Raw genomic sequence first — 18531 nt, forward strand, 5'->3', positions numbered from 1 at the left:
TATGCAGTTTTTGAGCAAAGTGCAATGTAACTCTGCAAGTACAAATTCACCCCACAAAATATATGTGTGCATGTGGGTCTTTGTCTGTCTGTGTGTCTGGGGTGGGGTGTGTGTGTGTGTGTGTATTGAGTGTCTTAAGTCTGTGAGGGGGTGCATGTGAGAGTGTGGGAGTGTGTGTGTCTATAAGGGTGTGTGTGGGTGTCTGTGTGTACCTGTGTCCGTGTGTATGTGAGAGTGTGTGTGTGTGTAGGAATATCTGTGTGTGTGTGTGTAGTGCAATGGTGATCACCTGTAATGTGACATGAATCCAAGCTCCCGGTTGAGGCTCTCCCTATGGCCCTCAACATATTGTCTAGCTATCACCATTGTTTACAGCTAACCTGAGAATGCAACTTTAAAAAAAAGGTTTTGTGATTTACACATGAAAGAAGTGAAACTATCACTGTATTTTAACGGATGAAAGGCTTAACAAACAATCAATTTTTCAATGTATGATTTCAGTTACATCACATTGCAAATTGTTGCTATAAATTCTTTGTTACGATCGAGCCCACCACTATCACCTGATGAAGGAGCGTTGCTCCGAAAGCTAGTGTGCTTCCAATTAAACCTGTTGGACTATAACCTGATGTTGTGTGATTTTTGACTATTTACAATAAGGTGAATTAATTGACCACACAAATAGAATTAACTGGTTTTGATCTAATTGCCATAAAATTGCCATTATGGCAATGTGACTGCAAAGTGACCAAGACTGGCAGCTGAAACTACAGAGAGTTCATCTATGACTTCATCGATACTTTCCGCTGCATTGGGAAAGCAACGAATCAAAGATCCCTCTCAACACTGTTATACTCTCTCCCATCCTCTTCCATCAGGCAGAAGACATAAAAGTTTGTATGAACAGATTCAAGAACAGCTTTTTCCCTGCAGTGATCAGAACGGTCCTGTTTCATGTTAATGTTGATCTCTCTCTGCACCTTCTTAGCAGCTATAACACTATCCTATTCTGTAACCTTAAAGCACTTGTAAAGCATGTGAAAAACACACTTCTCACTGTACTTCAGTACACATGGCAGTAATAAATCAAATCAAGTCAAAACATGCAAATTTTTTGACATTTAAGAATTGGCAAAAGGGGAAAGGAAGTATCATAGTGCTGTTATCAAAAGATGAGATCAGTATCTTCATGGGAGAGAATCTTAGATTAGATCAACAAGATGTAAAATTAGTTTGGACAGAGCTAAGAAACAGCATAGTGCTGCAAAAGTTAGTAGAAAATGTTCATTGACTTCCAGACAGTAATGGCAATATAGGGTATGGCATAAATCAGGAAGTTAGATGCACATGTGACAAAAGTAATACAGTAATCGTTGGAAACTTTAATCCACACACAGATTTGGGTAAACTAATTAGCAGTAATAGTGTGGTTGACAAATTCCTGAAAGGTTACAGAATAGGATAGTGTTATAGCTGCTAAGAAGGTGCAGAGAGAGATCAACATTAACATGAAACAGGACTGTTCTGATCACTGCAGGGAAATATATGAAATGGTTTTTGAGAACTGTATCTTGAGGAACCAATTACTGCACTAGCCTTTTGGTTCTGATATTGTGCAATGGGAAAGAATTAATTCGTAATCCCATTATAAAAGACCCTTCATCAGTTTTGTATCCATTGGCTAGCCCTTCCTGGATCCCATGTGACTTAACCTTACTAATCAGACTTGTACCTTGGAGATGGTGGACAGGATTTGGGGGTCAGTAAATGAATTACTTGCTGCAGTATTCCTAGCCTTTGACCTGCTCCTGGAGTCACTGGCGAGTCCAGTTGAATTTCTAATGAATAGTAACCCTCAGGATGTTGATAATGGAGATTCGGTGATGGTAATACCATTGAATGATAAGAGATGTTACTGCAAGTATTAGTGTTTGGGGCCCAGTTTCACAGTCTGAATCCGTGATTAGTTATGGAGACTAAATATAATATCTCCAAGTTTGCTGATGACGCAAAATTAGGTGGGAATTTTAAGTTATATGTAGTATGCAAAGAGGCTTCAAAAGGAATTAAACTAGTTGTGAATGGTCCAGAACATGGCAGTTGGAATATAATATAGAAAAATGTGAACTTATTCACTTTGTTAAGGAAAATAGAAAAGTAAGAGTTTGTCCAAAATGATGAGAGATTGGGAAGTGATTGTATCTACCGGATTGTCGTTGTTTATGAACCACTAAAAGCCAACTTTGGTGCAGCAAGCAATCGGGAGAACCGATTGTATGTTTTCCTTTTATTTCTAAAAGTAAATCCCCAGTACCTGATCAGGTGTACCCTAGAACTCTGTTGGAAGCCAGGGAAGTGATTGCTGAGTCCCTTGCTGAGATATTTGTATCACCGACAGTCACGGATGAGGTTCCAGAATACTAGAGGTTGGCTAACATGTTGCCACTATTTAAGAAAGGTGGTAAGGAAAAACCTGGGAACTATAGACCGGTGAGCCTGACATTGGTGGTGGGCAAGTTGTTGGAAGGAATCTTGAAGGACAGGATTTACATGTATTTGGAAAAGCAAGGACTGATTAGGGATAGTCAGCATGGCTTTGTGCGTGGGAAATCATGTCTCACGAACTTAATTTGAGTTTTTTGAAGAAGTAACAAAGAGGATTGATGAGGGTAGAGTGGTAGACATGAACGATATGGACTTCAATAAGGCGTTCGACAAGGTTCCTAATGGGAGACTGGTTAGCAAGGTTACATCTCATGGAATACAGGGAGAACTAGCCGTTTGGATTCAGAACTGGCTCAAAGGTAGAAGACAGAAGGTGGTGGTGGAGGGTTGCTTTTCAGACTGGAAGCCTGTGACCATTGGTGTGCCACAAGGATCAGTGCTGGGTCCACTACTTTTTGTCATTTATATAAATGATTTTGATGTGAACATAGGAGGTATAGTTAGTAAGTGTGCAGATGAGGTGTAGTGGACAGCGAAGAAGGTTACCTCAGATTACAATGGGATCTTGATCAGATGGGCCAATGAGCTGAGGAGTGGCAGATGGAGTTTAATTTAGATAAATGTGAAATGCTGCATTTTGGAAAGGTAAATCAGAGCAGGACTTATATGCATAATGTTAAGTCCTGGGGTGTGTTGCTGAACAAAGAGACCTTGGACTGCAGGTTCACAGTTCCTTGAAAGTAGAGTTGCAGATGGATAGAATAGTGAAGATGATGTTTAGTATGCTTTCTTTTATTGGTCAAACCATTGAGTATAGCAGTCGAGATTGCGGTGCTGGAAAGCACAGCAGGTCAGGCAGCATCCGAGGAGCACGGGAATTGACATTTAGGGCAAGAGTCCTTCATTAGGAATAAGGCTTGTGAGCCAAGGGGGTGGAGAGATAATTGGGAGAGGGATGGGGCTGGGTGGGAGGTAGCTGAGAGTGGAATAGGTAGATGGAGATGGGGATAATGGTGATAAGTCAGAGAAGAGGGTGGAACAGATAGATGGTGGAAGGAAGATGGACAGGTAGGACAGGTCATTAGGGCAGTGCCGAGTCGGAAGGTTGGAACTGGGATAAGGTGGGAGGAGGGAAAATGAGGAAACTAGTGAAGTCCACATTGATGCTGTTTGATTGGAAGATCCCAAAGACGGAAGATGAGACGTTCTTCCTCCAGGCGTTGGGTGGTTAGGGTGGGGTGATCAAGGAGGCCCAGGTCCTGCATGTCCCTGGCGGAGCGGGAGGAGGAGATGAAGTGTTCGGCCATGAGGCGGTGGGGTTGGTTCGTGCGGGTGTCGAAGTTGAGAGGTCACATTGTGGCTGTACAGGACATTGGTTAAGCTGCTTTTGTGCGCAATTCTGCTCTCCTGTTGTGGTGACCTTATAGAGGTTTATAAAATCATGAGGGGCATGCATAGGACAAAGTCTTTTTCATTGGGTGGGGGAGTCCAAAACTAGACGGTATAAGTTTAGTGTGGGGTTGGGGGGTATAAAAGTGACCTAATGGACAACTTTTTCACGCAGAGGGTGGAGCGTGTATGGTGTATGGAATGAGCTGCCAGAGGAAGTGGTGAAGGCTGGTAAAATTACAGCATTTAAAAGATATCTGGATGGGTCTATGAATAGGAAGGATTTAGAGAGATATGCTCTAAGTGCTGGGAAATGGGAATAGATTAGAATAGGATATCTCGTCAGCATGGACAAGCTGGACCGAAGGGTCTGTTTCCATCTTTTACGTCTCTATGACTGTATGTCTTCTTGCAATTATATGGAGCATTGGTAGGGCTGCAGCTATTATTTTGTGTGATTTTAGTCTCTTTATCTAAGGAAGGAATTAGTGTTGTTAAAGAGTGCAACAAAAACTGTTATATTTCACTGAATATCTGTGTTTTTAATCTTGAAAAATTTGAGAATCTAAAAAGTAAAATGAAACCAGCACAACATTGTGTGACATTTGCAGCATTTGCCTTTTACTGAGAAAGGTATATGTTATAAATATCACATATGAAATGTATGAAGATATGTCAACACCTTGAAATTGAATGCAGTACTATATGTATCAGCAGGGATCTGGCTATCATCAATAAAGAATTTGCTAAAATAACTGGAATAATAGTCAACTATTACTTACGTGAATTATTCATGAATGAAAGATGGGAACATAATAAATAGGAGGAGGAGTACGCCATTTGGCCCACAAGCTGCTCTACTATTCACCTGGAACGTGGCTGATCTGAGTCATAACTCCCATCCTGTCTCCCAGCGTTTGTCCACAGGTCATGAATGTGACAAAATGCTCTCCATTTTCATGGATGAGTGCATTTTCAGTAACATTTAGGAAGCTTGACACCACCCAGGACAAAGAAGTCCATTTGATTGGTCACCACCAGTGCACAGTGGCAGCAATGCATAACATGTAAGTGGTGCACTGTAGTAACTCACTATAGCTGTTCCAATAACATCTTCCAAGCCCATAACTACTTGCATTCAGAAGAATAAGGGCAGTAGGTGAATGGGAACAAAACTACATGCAGTTTCTCCTTCAAGCCACATGCCATTCTGACTTGAAACTCTATTATTGTTCCTTCACTGTCATTGGAACTCCCTTCCTAACATTTTTGCGAGTATACCCACATCTTCTAAGGACTGCAGCAGTTCTGGAAGGCAACTCCTCAGCATTGATTCAAGGAGAGTTAAGGATGGGAAGTAAATGCTGACTTAAGCAACAACACCCACATCGTATGAATGAACAAAAATAATTTTTTAATTTACTCGTGGGACGTGCGCATTACAGGCTGGGTAGCATTTATTGCTCATCCCTAATCGGCTTTGAGAAGGTGGTGGTGAGTTGACTTCTTGATCTGCTGCAGTCCATGTGCTATAGGAAGACCCACACTGTCATTAAGGAGGGAATTCCACATTTTTAACCCAATAACAGTAATATGGAATATTTTGAAGTCAGGATGTCCTAGAGCTGAGATGACCTCCAACAACCTCAACCATCTTCCTATGTATGGGGTATGACTCCTGATTGTCTCCTGATTCCCTTTGATTCCAGTTTTGGTTGGGGGGGCCTTGATGTCAAGAGCAGTCACTCTCTGGAATTCAGCTGTTTTGTCCATGTTTTGAACCAAGGCTGTAATGAGGTCAGGAACTGACCTGGAAACTCAAACCTGGCCACCATGCTGAGCAAATGCTGCTTGATTGCATTGTTGACACTTTTCATCACCTTGTTGATGTTTGACAGTAAACGGATGGATTGGTAACTGCTATTTTGGATCTGTCCTGCTATGTGTACAGGACATTCCTGGGCAATTTTCCACATTGTGTGATAGATAATACTGTTGTAGCTGGACTAAAATAGCTTGGCTAGGGATGAGGCAAGTTCTGGAGCACAAGTGTTCAGTACTATTGTAGGATATTGTCAGGACCCATATCCCTTGCGGAATCTGCTGTCTCCGGTTGTTGTCTCCATCAATCAGATGGAGTGAATCAGATTGGCTGAAGAGTGGCATCTGTGGTGCTAGCGACCTTTGGAGAAAACCAAAGGTCTAGCAGATATTACTTTATTCACAAGCATAAAATATGGATTTTTGTAGGATCTGGGAGTGGTGTAAGGCAGACTCAGGTGTAGTAAATAGTCATTTAAAATTTATAAAATGCAGCCATGTACATTGAACACAAAATTTACTGTATTCCATAAAGCTACTATGGATGTGTCTCGCAATTTGGCCTCTGTAAGCATAAGCCTTAACTTCTTATTTAGGATAATAGAAATGATTTCTATCCAAGCATGTTAAATTATTTTGACTTGTTCTTGCGATTTGGGGGCTGTTGGCAAATCCAGCATTGGCTGCCCATCCTTAATTATGCCTGACAAGACGTGAGCTGAAAGGATACTGAAGAACACAGCAGAATATATTGTCATGAAGCATTTTATGAATCTGCAATTGCAAAAAAGTTGGGTCTTTGACAGTAGCTTTCTTGCTTATGTCTGATCATCTGTCCACACAGATTAAATGATAATTTACTTGTTAGTTCTTCCTGCTACATGTTAGAATAATGTTTGAAGTCAAGAATTAGCAACAGAATCCAGAAGGATATTGATCAGTGTGACCACAATGTAAACTAGAGTGTGAGAAGTCACATAGGAGACGTAAAGTGACAACTTGAAATTGGGGTAATAAAAGTAATTTGCCCAACATATACCACTGTACTGTTTTCAGTTAGACAGTTGATATCCTGATATACTTTCACATATAGTGCAACTCCACAGCAGGGCAGTAGGACAGTAAGTCACAGACTTGACATGCACCTTTCTTGATTCTGAAAGCAGGTGGGAAAGCTATTTATTCTGTTGACTGCTGCTGTTTTGTAGTTTGCCATGTATTTGACCTTCGTAAAATGATCTTAATTTTGTTTGAAATGATAAATGCTAAGCAGAGAATAAGTTTGTTGCAAATTGAAAGATATAAATTGTGTTCTCCTGGAATAAAAACTAATTACTTCATTTTGGTGCAGAATGGAAAGCAGAAATGCCCTGAATTTTATTGGTTTTATATTTTGTTTCCCTTTTCTTTTGTTTTTATTGCTTTATTTTTGAAGACTCATGATTAAGTATACACACAGATTTTTAAATTCCAGCATAAAGAAGCTAGAAAAGAATCGAAGGAAAACGGAATCCCAATTAAAACACAGATTAAAAGTACTATACAATACAATTGTCGAGTCCTGTGATCCAACAACAGGACGAAGATATTGTGAGCTATTTTTGGTTAAGCCATCAAAAAAAGACTATCCAGATTACTATAAAGTCATCCTGGAGCCTATTGACCTGAAGATGCTCGAACATAACATACGCAGTGAAAAATACACAAGTGAGGAGGCATTTATAGATGACTTGAAATTAATGTTTCGAAACGCAAGACATTATAATGAAGAAGGCTCACAGGTATGTAGGCTAATTACGATAATATTCTGAATTACATCTTCTGAATTATAAGACAACTCCTTGTTAATTTAAGTAAAAACAATATATGCTGTACATGATTAACCATGTACCATTAATCAGGATGTAATCCCATACCTTCAGAAAGTAAAGGATTAGAGAACAATTAATTCACAATTAAAAGTAAGCTCTGATATTCTACTACTCTCCCCATTGAGGTGCTGGACTAAATTTGCATTTATGATTTGTTGTGGAGTGAGTCCAACTTCAGCTTTAACATTTCGCAAAAGATGCAAGTTCTACAAGTCAGACTTCATTTTATCATGTACCTCCTTGCAATTGGTTAATGAAGGGCATGAATGGAGACTCTGAAGTAGGTTTCCAGGTTATCTATCTTAGTTAAGAAATATGATTCATAACTTGAAAAGAGGTACAAAGCAAGAAGAAGAAACAGTTTTTAGATAAAATAAAGGAAAATGTAAAAATTAAACTAAGAAACATAACAACTAGCGATCTTATTCTTTGGTATGTATATGCATATAAAGAGAGAACGATATAGATTGTGGAACATTAATTTAACTTCTTTTTCATGGTGACACCTCCAATGCGCTTTAAATGATTATTATGAAAATGAAGTATTTTATTGGTTGGCTAACGTGGTGCCACTGTTTAAGAAGGGTGGTAAGGACAAGCCAGGGAACTTCAGACCAGCGAGCCTGATGTCGGTGGTGAGCAAGTTGTTGGAGGGAATCCTGAGGGACAGGATGTACATGTATTTGGAAAGGCAAGGATGGATTAGGGATAGTCAACTATCCCTAATTGTATGTGGGAAATCATGTCTCCCAAACTGATTGAGTTTTTTGAAGAAGTAACAAAGAGGATTGAGGGCAGAGCAGTAGATGTGATCTATATGGACTTCAGTACGGCGTTCGACAAGGTTCCCCATGGGAGACTGATAAGCAAGGTTAGATCTCACGGAATACAGGGAGAACTAGCCATTTGGATACAGAACTGGATCAAAGGTAGAAGACAGAGGGTAATGGTGGAGGGTTGTTTTTCAGACTGGAGGCTTGTGACCTGTGGAGTGCCACAAGGATCGGTGCTTAGCCCTCTACTTTTTGTCATTTACATAAATGATTTGGATGTGAGTATAAGAGGAACAGTTAGTAAGTTTGCGGATGACACCAAAATTGGAGGTGTAATGGACAGCGAAGAGGGTTACCTCAGATTACAACAGGATCTGGACCAGATGGGCCAATGGGCTGAGAAGTGGTAGATGGAGTTTAATTCAGATAAATGCAAGGTGCTGCATTTTGGGAAAGCAATTCTTAGCACGACTTATACACTTAATGGTAAGGTCCTAGGGAGTGTTGCTGAACAAAGAGACCTTGGAGTGCATGTTCAGAGCTCCTTGAAAGTGGAGTTGCAGGTAGATAGGATAGTGAAGAAGACGTTTGGTATGCTTTCCTTTATTGGTCAGAGTATTGAGTACAGGAGTTGGGAGGTCATGTTGCGGCTGTACAGGACATTGGTTAGGCCACTATTGGATTATTGCGTGCAATTCTGGTCTCCTTCCTTTTGGAAAGATGTTGTGAAACTTGAAAGGTTTCAGAAAAGAATAACAAGGATGTTGCCAGGGTTGGAGGATTTGAGCTATAGGGAGAGGCTGAACTGTTTTCTCTGGGGCTGTTTTCTCTGGAGCGTCGGAGGTTAAGAGATAACCTTATAGAGGTTTACAAAATTATATGAGGCATGGATAAGGTAAATAGGCAAAGTCTTTTCCCTGGGGTCCGGGAGACCAGAACTGGAGGGTATAGGTTAGGGTGAGAGGGGAAAGATATAAAAGAGACCTACGGAGCAATGTTTTCACACAGAGGGTGGTACGTGTATGGAATGAGCTGCCAGAAGGAGTGGTGGAGCCTGGTACAATTGCGACATTTGGATGGGTATATGAATAGGAGGGGTTTGGAGGGATATGGGCCGGGACTAGATTGAGTTGGGATATCTGGTTGGCATGGACAGGTTGGACTGAAGGGTCTGTTTCCATGCAGTACATCTCTATGACTCTATTTCACAGTAATCGTTCCTTAAGCATTTTAGTGTCTTGATATAATTTCAATGCAAGTCAGTTAAGATAGCTGTTGAATTATTGCACAGGTATACAATGATGCCACCATCCTAGAGAAAATTCTGAAAGAAAAAAGGAAAGAGTTAGGTCCATTACTTGATGATGATACAGCTTCACCTAAGTTGAAACTAAGTAAGTCATTTAAATTTGATCCAGCTGCTCCTGTGGTAAACTTTCATTTTCAATTTATTAATGCTAAAAAACAAAGGCTTAATTTTTTTGAGTATGAGAATATACTGTTGTATAGTCAAATTTTTTCATTGTTTAGTGTCTTGTGCTTCCCCACCCTCACAGGGTGCATACTACTTATGTTTTTGCCTTTTGAATAATACAAATTATTCATTTCTGCCAAAAACATTGATGTCCCTCAGTAGTGAGATACATTGTCAACATTTGTCATATTTGTTTACTTGATATTATAGATTAGTAGAAAATATAAAGCAAAATGGTGGGGAAAATAGAGAAATTTGAGCTGACCAACTAAGGGACTGTTTAAGTTTTAATTTAATGTTGTTCTTATTTTATATCTGATAATGTTGCTTTTCAAGCAAACCAAGATACCAAATTGATATGTAAACAAAGTGTGCAAGGTCTGCAGACACTAGTCTCCCTATGATGACTAAATCAAAAAATCTTGATCCCTGATTGTTGTACTTCAGGAAAGAAGAATATTACTCATTACTAGCCAGATGTATGCTACTACAGATGGTCAGTGAAGTAGTTGCCTAATTGCTGCTAATAGACTGCCAATTATTCAAATAATTATTTTGAGTTAGAGTGTTATTCCCTATGAAGTAGGCATTGAACATTTTTTGACTTTTGTTTTCAGGCAGGAAGAGTGGTATTTCCCCTAAAAAATCCAAGTACTTGACCCCACTACAACAAAAATTAAATGAGTTGTATGAAGCTGTTAAAAACTACACAGACAACAGGGGTCGAAGATTGAGTGCCATCTTTCTCAGATTACCTACTCGATCAGAACTCCCGGATTATTATCTGACAATTAAAAAACCAATTGATATGGAGAAAGTGAAAAGTCACATGATGTCTAATAAGTACCAGGATGTTGATTCATTGGTTGATGAATTTGTTTTGATGTTTAATAATGCTTGCACTTACAATGAACCAGAATCTCTTATTTATAAAGACGCACTTGTTCTTCATAAAGTCCTTCTGGAAGCTAAAAAAGATTTGGATGGCGATGATGATGCACACATTCCCAACGTAAAGTTACTCATACAAGAGTTGATACACAACCTGTTTGTCTCCGTTCTTAGTCATCAAGACGATGAAGGACGTTGTTATAGTGACTCTTTAGCAGAGATTCCAGCCACTGATCCAAGTATCCCTAACAAGCCACCTTTGACCTTTGATATTATTAGGAAAAATATTGAAACTAATCGGTATGGAAGACTTGATGTTTTTCAGGAGCACATGTTTGAGGTATTAGAAAGAGCAAGACGGTTAAACAGGTGAGCACATAGAAAAATGCAGACTTTAAATTTGTTTTGATTAACCTTCCACCAGTAGCACTAGTTTCTAAATATATTCTAATAGTATAGATGTGTACCATCATTTGATTCCATTTCTAGAAAATGTGCTCTGTGACTGAGAGCATCAAGTTTTCAGTAGATTGGTAATTTATTTATCTTTTCCATTGTTAATAAACCCCATCTTAAAATAGCAATGAAAGTAAATACATTTTAAGCTAATTAAGGTGAAGACTGCTAGTACAGGGTAAGGTTTCATGTTTGGGCATCTCAGTTTGTTATCGGCAAGCTCTCTGAAAGTGGCATTACACATGAATAAGATGGTAAAGAAGGCCTGTGGCATACTTGCCTTCATCAGTTAGGGCATTGAGTATAAAAGTTGTCAAGTAATATAGCAGCTGTATAAGACTTTAGTTAGGCCACATTTGCAGTATGATGTGCAGTTCTGGTTCCTACACAACAAGAAGGATACAGAGGCTTTGGAAAGTGTGTAAAAGAGGCTTATTAGAATGTTGCCTGGATTGTAGTATATTAGCTATAAGGAGAGGTTAGACAAACTTCAATTTCTTTTGTGAGACCATCTAAGGCTCAGGGAAACCTGATAAAAGTATATAAAATTATAAAAGGCATGGATAAGGTGATTAGTCAAAGTCTATTTCCCAAATCTTTGTCAAATATTAGGGGGCATACAACAAAAAACAGTTAAGCACAGAAACTGCCCTTCGGCTCACCAAGACTGTGCCAACACATCATGCATTTCCAAACCAAAAATCTTTGCCTGATACATCCCTATTTTCTCTGCTTATTGCCCGAAACATCAATTCTCCTGCTTCTTGGATGCTGCCAGACCTGCTGTACTTTTCCAGCACCACACTCTCGATACTGATCTCCAGCATCTGCAGTCCTCACTTTCTCCTATTTGTATGTCTGTCAAAGTGCTTCTTAAACATTGTTATTGTGTCCATCTCCAGTACCTCATCTGACAGTGGATTACAGGCACTTACCACCCTCTGTGTAAACAAACTTGCCTGTCACATCTCCTTTAAACTTTTCCCCTTTTACCTTAAACCTATGTTTCATAGCAATTGACATTTCTAACGTGGAAAAAGACTTTAACTATCAATTCTATCCATGCCTTGCTTAATTTTGTAAAGTTCTATCAAGTCACTCCTTATCCTCTGACTTGAAAACAAATCAAGTTTGTCCAATCTCTCCTCATAGCTAATACTCTCCAAACCAGGTAACATCTCGGTAAACTATTTCTGTACCCTTTCCACCATCCTTCTAGTAGTGTGGTAACTAGAACTGTATCTAATATTGCAAATGTGGCTGAGGTTTTGATACAGCTGGAACATGACTTGTACTCTGTGCCCCGACCGATAAAGGCAAGAATGCCATTTGTCGTCTTGACCATCTTATTCACTTATGTTGCCACTGTCAGGAAACTGTGGACCTGTACACCTAAATCTGTCTGTATGTTGATGCTACTAAATGTTCTGATATATACTGTATAGGTTTATGGTGAGAGGGAAAATGTTTAAGGGAGATGTGCAAGGAAAGTTATTAACACAGAGGGTGGTAATTGCCTGGAACTCGCTGACAGGGGAGGTGGTAGAAGCAGATACCTTAGCAAAGTTTAAGAGTCATTTAGACAGACTGACACCTGAACAGACAGAGAATAGAGGGACACGGAATGGCATCATGTTGGGTACATTCATGGTGAGTCAAAGGCCCTGTTCCTGTGCTGTACTGTTTTATGTTCTATAGGATACAGAGTATATAGAAATCCTAAATAAGACAGCGACTGCCATATTAAAATACAGAAGAGAATCTGCTGCTCTAGTGTTTCCCATTTCACCAACAAGACATCCTTTGATTTCTGCCAATAACCTACAGAGAGCAATCATATATTGTTTAGGTAACGGCAAGCAACTTTGAATTTTGAGTTCATATCTCACAATAACAAGTTGTGAAATTCAATTTAATAATCCTGGAAGCTGGTTAGAAAACATGAACTCCCACTGGCTCACAAATGTCCGTCAAAGGACTTCACACTGCTACTTGGTGTGACAGGCTCCTTCACTAAATGTTGTTTCAATATACTCCTGAAATAATCCAGTCAAAGTAACCTAAATCACAGATCAGTTGTAAAATCAATTAATGCAAAACAAATGGACCTATCATCTACTCATTAAATATAGCCATAGCAGTGTCACTCAAATTTCAATCAACAATTGTTTTTGAATTGTCATTCACGCAAAAATTGTATTGTTGACCATCTTGTAACTGGGTTCAGAATTCCTTGAATTCTTTTACGTATGAAATACACCAGTTAAGAAAATTTCAGTATCATTAGTTTAGCATGAATTAAAATAGAAAAGTAAATGTATTTGTTAATCTGCTCAGTTGCTACACATGAGAACTAGAGGAATGTGTGACCTGTATTCCACCCCCTGCCAAAAATTATTTCCAGATTTTCCAAAGTTAGTGGCTAAATGCATTGCACAATGTGCTACTCAAACATTGGATCAAGGCGACCCCGGATTCAATTCATGATGATAATTATAAACCAATTTTGGCAGGATAACAACAGTCCCTATGGCTTACTTCTTGTTTGCTGGCTTAGAAAGGGAATAATCATATAATTCCCACTCCTGCTTACTATACAATGATCTATGTATATGTTGTGGATATTGAGTAAGAAAGGATTCAGCTTTGGCTTTTGTTGCCTCCCCTTCTCCACATACACAGCGGATGTATTGATACTGTTTGGTCTGATGCATGAATGAGTGATTTACAGAAAGGCAGTTCACATCTTGAACTGATACAACATCCTATTACCATTTGCTGATAAACGAAATGTAGAAAATTTTTTAAAAATGGAAACTACAGGATAAATGCACTGGATTGTGTAGCATGTATGACACTAACAAATACTTTGTGGCCTACTTAGAACTGATTCAGAAATATATGAAGATGCAGTGGAACTTCAGCATTTTTTCATTAAGATTCGTGATGAGCTGTGCAAAAATGGAGAGATTCTACTTTCACCAGCTCTGAGCTATACGATGAAACACTTGCAGCATGACTTGGAAAAAGAAAAAAAGGAAAAATTGCCAAAAGAGATAGAGGAGGATAAGCAGAAGAGAGAGGAGGAAAAAAAGGAATTATCAGGTACTATTTATTTATATTTTAGATTTAGATGTAATGTTATATATATAAAAATACAGTGAAAAGTATTTTTTCACATGTTATATGCTATGTTGCCACACTCTGGTGGCATTTAGATAAAAAGTTAATACTTAAGATTAGTCAGCAATGCAATTTTATGGCAAAGTAAGCTGCTTTTCAGGCATTAGATTAAAATTGTCAAGAAAATTAATTTTATTAGAGATATAGGATACAAATTCTTACTAAACCCAATTAAGCAACAGGAAACCATTTGTGATGTCATCAGTGTACAAAAGTGACATTGCATCCTTTGATTTATTGCCAATTTTTATTATGGTACAATGTGTTTATTTGTTCATTAAAATATCATTTACAAGGAAATACAAAAATAAAGCTGCAGAGGTATATCCATTTGAAAATTACACATATACTATTCCAAATACAATTGCCAGTACTCCATTGAAAAAAAGGACATCTTTCGGTAACTTTGTTTTCTTTTTGTAATACTGTAAGGGGGCAAAAGCATTTTGGATCAGTTAATTACAAGCTTTCCTTTTTGTTTTGGGGTTTCATATTTCCTTAACTTCTTTTGCTGGAATGTTTCTCCATGGCTGCAAATTGCCTTCCAGTAACTTTTCTTCATGTGTGACCCTTGACTGGGTGTCAGCAAACGGGGTGTTAAGGTGTCCCACTGGATTCCAATCCTGACCTCATCAGATGCTTCTTCCATCTGCCCATTTAAGATCGACTGATTCGGCTAAGATCAAGGATTGAATCTTTACAGTTTACTGTCTGCATGATTCAGTTATTCATTAAGCAATCAAGCACCGTAAAAGATGACTTAAGATGTAACTTAACTTAGAACATTGCAATTAGGGAAACTGTCTTCTTTTGAAATATAAAGGATTTGTATTTATAGAAATCTGTAGAAGTCCTTGCACTTTTTTGTATTTTTTCAATATTTGTTTTAATCATGAAACTAATTCAGTAATCTAATAAACAGAGTCAGAGAAAAATATGAATGATGATCACTCCGGGAGCCATGGTACTTATGGGATCCAGCGTACTTACAGCCAAGACTGCAGCTTTAAAGATAACATGTACCATGTTGGAGACTATGTGTACGTTGAACCAGCTGAACCAAACCTCCTCCCTCACATTGTCTGCATTGAGAGGCTCTGGGAAGATGACACCGGTAATGCATTCAAGCTGAATTTTTTTTCTGAGGCCTAAATGTAAATATGAAAATAGTTAAAATTTAATTCCGTTATCTTAGAAAATAATGAAATCACCCCCATACATTCAGCCTTCACAAACATGAACAGGCTACTTTGAAAACAGATGTCTTGTTTTTAACTTTCTAACTGGAGGTTTGCTTTATTTAATTTGGAGATTTATTCTACAGAGTATCTCTTGGCTTTAGTCAACATGTTCTCAGTTACTTTCAGTGTCTGCTTCTATGTTTCTTGCTGCTACATCTGACTGAAAAACCTATATGTTATGTCCTGATGATTCTTGATTCAGCAATAGAATCCTTTGGGAGTACCGGTTTGTTGTAAGACATCTTTGAAGCCATGCATCATCTGATCAGATCAGACAGCTGCAGCTCATCTGAAGAACCAAATTTGTCAGCTATTCTTAAGGAATTATCCAAAACAGGAGCACTAGTGGAGTTGTGCCCAGCCTTAAAACAGGCTGAAGTGTTCCCAATAGCAGGGTAAATGCAACAATGTTCCAACAACTAGATGTTGGTACTGTCAGTAGTACTCTTCTGAGATTTGTAGACTTCAGAAGGCCTTATTCAATATCAAGTTGTCTTGAACCTAACCTGGAATTGTTTAAATACTTAAATGCCTAAAATGTGTCTGTATTACATTCTTGGCATTGATTCATTTTTATCCGTACAACAATAATAAAATAGATTATTTAGGTGCATTGTTGGTGATTGTTTATATAAAACAATTTAGATGAGAAAATAGGAGGCATGGTTAGTAAGTTTGCAGATGACACGAAAATTGATGGTATCGTGGACAGTAAAGAAGATTATCTAAGAATAAAATGAGATCTTGACCAAATGGGCCAGTGGGCTGAGGAATAGCAGATGGAGTTTAACTCTGATAAATGAGAGGTGTTGCATTTTCGTAAGACAAACCAGGGCAGGACTTGCATGGATAATGGAAGGGCCATAGGAGTGTTGTCGAACAAATCTAAGAGTGCAGATACACAGTTCTTTGAATGTGGCATCACAGATAGACAGGGTGATGAAAAAGGCATTTGGCACACTTCCCTTCATTGGTCAGAGCATTGATTATAGGAGTTGAGACGTCGTGTTATGGCTGTACATAATATTGTAAGGCCACATTGCATACCGTTCTGGTAGCTCTGCTACAGGAAGGATACTATTAAACTGGAGAGGGTGCGAAAATGATTTACAAGATTGATATAAAGACTGGAATGTTTGAGTTATAACGAGAGGCTGAATATACTGGGGCTTTTTGCCTGGAGCATAGTAGGCTGAGGGATGACCTTACAGAGATTTATAAAATCACAAGGAGGAGAGATAAGGTGAATAGCCAAGGTTTTTTTTCCCCAGTGCAGGAGAGCCCAAAACTAGAGGGCATAGGTTTAAGTTGAAAGGGGAAAGATTTAAAAGGGACCTGAGGGGCAATCTTTTTCTCAGAGGGTGGTGTGTACATGGAACGAGCTGTCATAAAAAGTGGCAGAGGTGGGTTCAATTACAACATTTAAAAGACATTTGGACGGGTGCATGAATAGGAAAAGTTTGGAGGTTAATGGGCCAAATGAAGGGAAATAGGACTAGTTCAGTTTAGAAAACTTGATTGGCATGGATGAATTGAGTAGAAGGGCCTGTTTCTTTTGACAAGATTCTATTTAAACGTTAAGATTAACATAATCTAACAGAACTGCTTTGGCCAGAGTGTTTAATGTGATAAACTTAAAAACTAACAAAATTCACTCCATGTGTTAAATGACTACAATGGCCCTTGTAATGTGTCAAGCTCTTCAAAAGGTCCATGTCCTAGTAATCTCTTGGAAAATCAGTTCATTTATATGATGGAGGTTGAATTGCATTCAGAGAAGAAAAGCTACTCATTTAGTGGGCTAGTATCCATCACCGTGCATTATCACCTAAACCACTGTACCACTCAACTTGAGTGTCTCATTGTATAACTATGACACATCAATAGTGCAACATTCATACTTCACTTTTGAGCAGGAAACTAATTTGGTCTTGTGCAGCGCATTAAGATGTTTTATGTTATACTTTTTTGCTGAAACATTGCAGCTAAAATCAATCTTTTACTTATTATGATTCACATTTTTCTAAACTCTTCAGTTGGTGACTGAATTGTAATATGCACATTCTATTCTGTAGGTGAGAAATGGCTGTATGGTTGCTGGTTTTATCGGCCAAATGAAACTTTCCATTTGGCTACACGGAAATTCCTTGAAAAGGAAGTTTTCAAAAGTGACTATTATAATAAAGTTCTGGTCAGCAAAATTCTAGGAAAATGTGTAGTAATGTTTGTAAAGGTAAGTGTACATTTTCTAATTTCTCCATTACTGCATTTACTGAAAAATGAAAAAGAACTGTTCTCAGAATTCACAGCAGGTTTGCAATACGATATATTTTGTACCCCAATAACAGAATGATAGAACACTATTGAGACTAATGATTTTCTGAACAAGACATTCAGTTGCATCAGAAATGCAGCAATGAGAAAGTGTATAGAAAATTAGATATCTTCCCATAAAGGGAATGAGTAAGATTCTCTCAGGCTGTAACCACTTATTGTCTTAAAGCTAGACTCTGGCTAGGAGCCATAGCAATCACAATCTGAATTCCAGTTTTTTTCCTCCCAAGATAGAAGATTTTAAATCATTAGTAACGAAGCTATTGCTGCCAGTATAAATTACTGAATTTAGCATAAGTTTAAGTATGTATCTGTGTTCTTGGAATGACCTTTGTCTGACTTCTTTATCCCGTGGGCTCATTGAAAAGTTCATGTGTTTAGATGACTGATTGAATTTCTTTTTCTGTCCTATAAATGTGAGATGCTGCATTTTGGGAAAGCAAATCTTAGCACGACTTATACACTTAATGGTAAGGTCCTAGGGAGTATTGCTGAACAAAGAGACCTTGGAGTGCACGTTCATAGCTCCTTGAAAGTGGAGTCGCGGGTAGATAGGATAGTGAAGAAGGCGTTTGGAATGCTTTCCTTTATTGGTCAGAGTATTGAGTACAGGAGTTGGGAGGTCATGTTGTGGCTGTACAGGACATTGGTTA

General features: G+C 38.5%; 1 protein-coding gene and 1 long non-coding RNA gene across 5 annotated transcripts in view; one reads left to right on the plus strand and one right to left on the minus strand.

Annotated features, from left to right (window-relative positions):
* Window positions 1–18531, plus strand: part of pbrm1 (polybromo 1) — an 83261-nt gene that overhangs the window by 25774 nt on the left and 38956 nt on the right. For 2 of the 3 annotated variants that reach the window (XM_043707856.1, XM_043707858.1), the window contains exons 11-16: window positions 7091–7436; window positions 9591–9693; window positions 10391–11033; window positions 14005–14225; window positions 15226–15417; window positions 17620–17777. In XM_043707856.1, the coding sequence (XP_043563791.1) occupies window positions 7091–7436; window positions 9591–9693; window positions 10391–11033; window positions 14005–14225; window positions 15226–15417; window positions 17620–17777 (1663 nt within the window). The remainder of the gene's footprint in view (window positions 1–7090; window positions 7437–9590; window positions 9694–10390; window positions 11034–14004; window positions 14226–15225; window positions 15418–17619; window positions 17778–18531) is intronic. The other variant, XM_043707855.1, reaches the window with a different exon arrangement.
* The window catches only part of LOC122558912, a 9895-nt gene continuing 6728 nt past the window's right edge, over window positions 15365–18531 (minus strand). For both annotated transcript variants that reach the window (XR_006314269.1, XR_006314270.1), the window contains exon 3: window positions 15365–15451. This is a non-coding gene — a long non-coding RNA (uncharacterized LOC122558912). The remainder of the gene's footprint in view (window positions 15452–18531) is intronic.

The sequence above is a fragment of the Chiloscyllium plagiosum genome, chromosome 18, assembly GCF_004010195.1.
Source record: "Chiloscyllium plagiosum isolate BGI_BamShark_2017 chromosome 18, ASM401019v2, whole genome shotgun sequence".
NCBI classification, from domain to species: Eukaryota; Metazoa; Chordata; class Chondrichthyes; order Orectolobiformes; family Hemiscylliidae; genus Chiloscyllium; species Chiloscyllium plagiosum.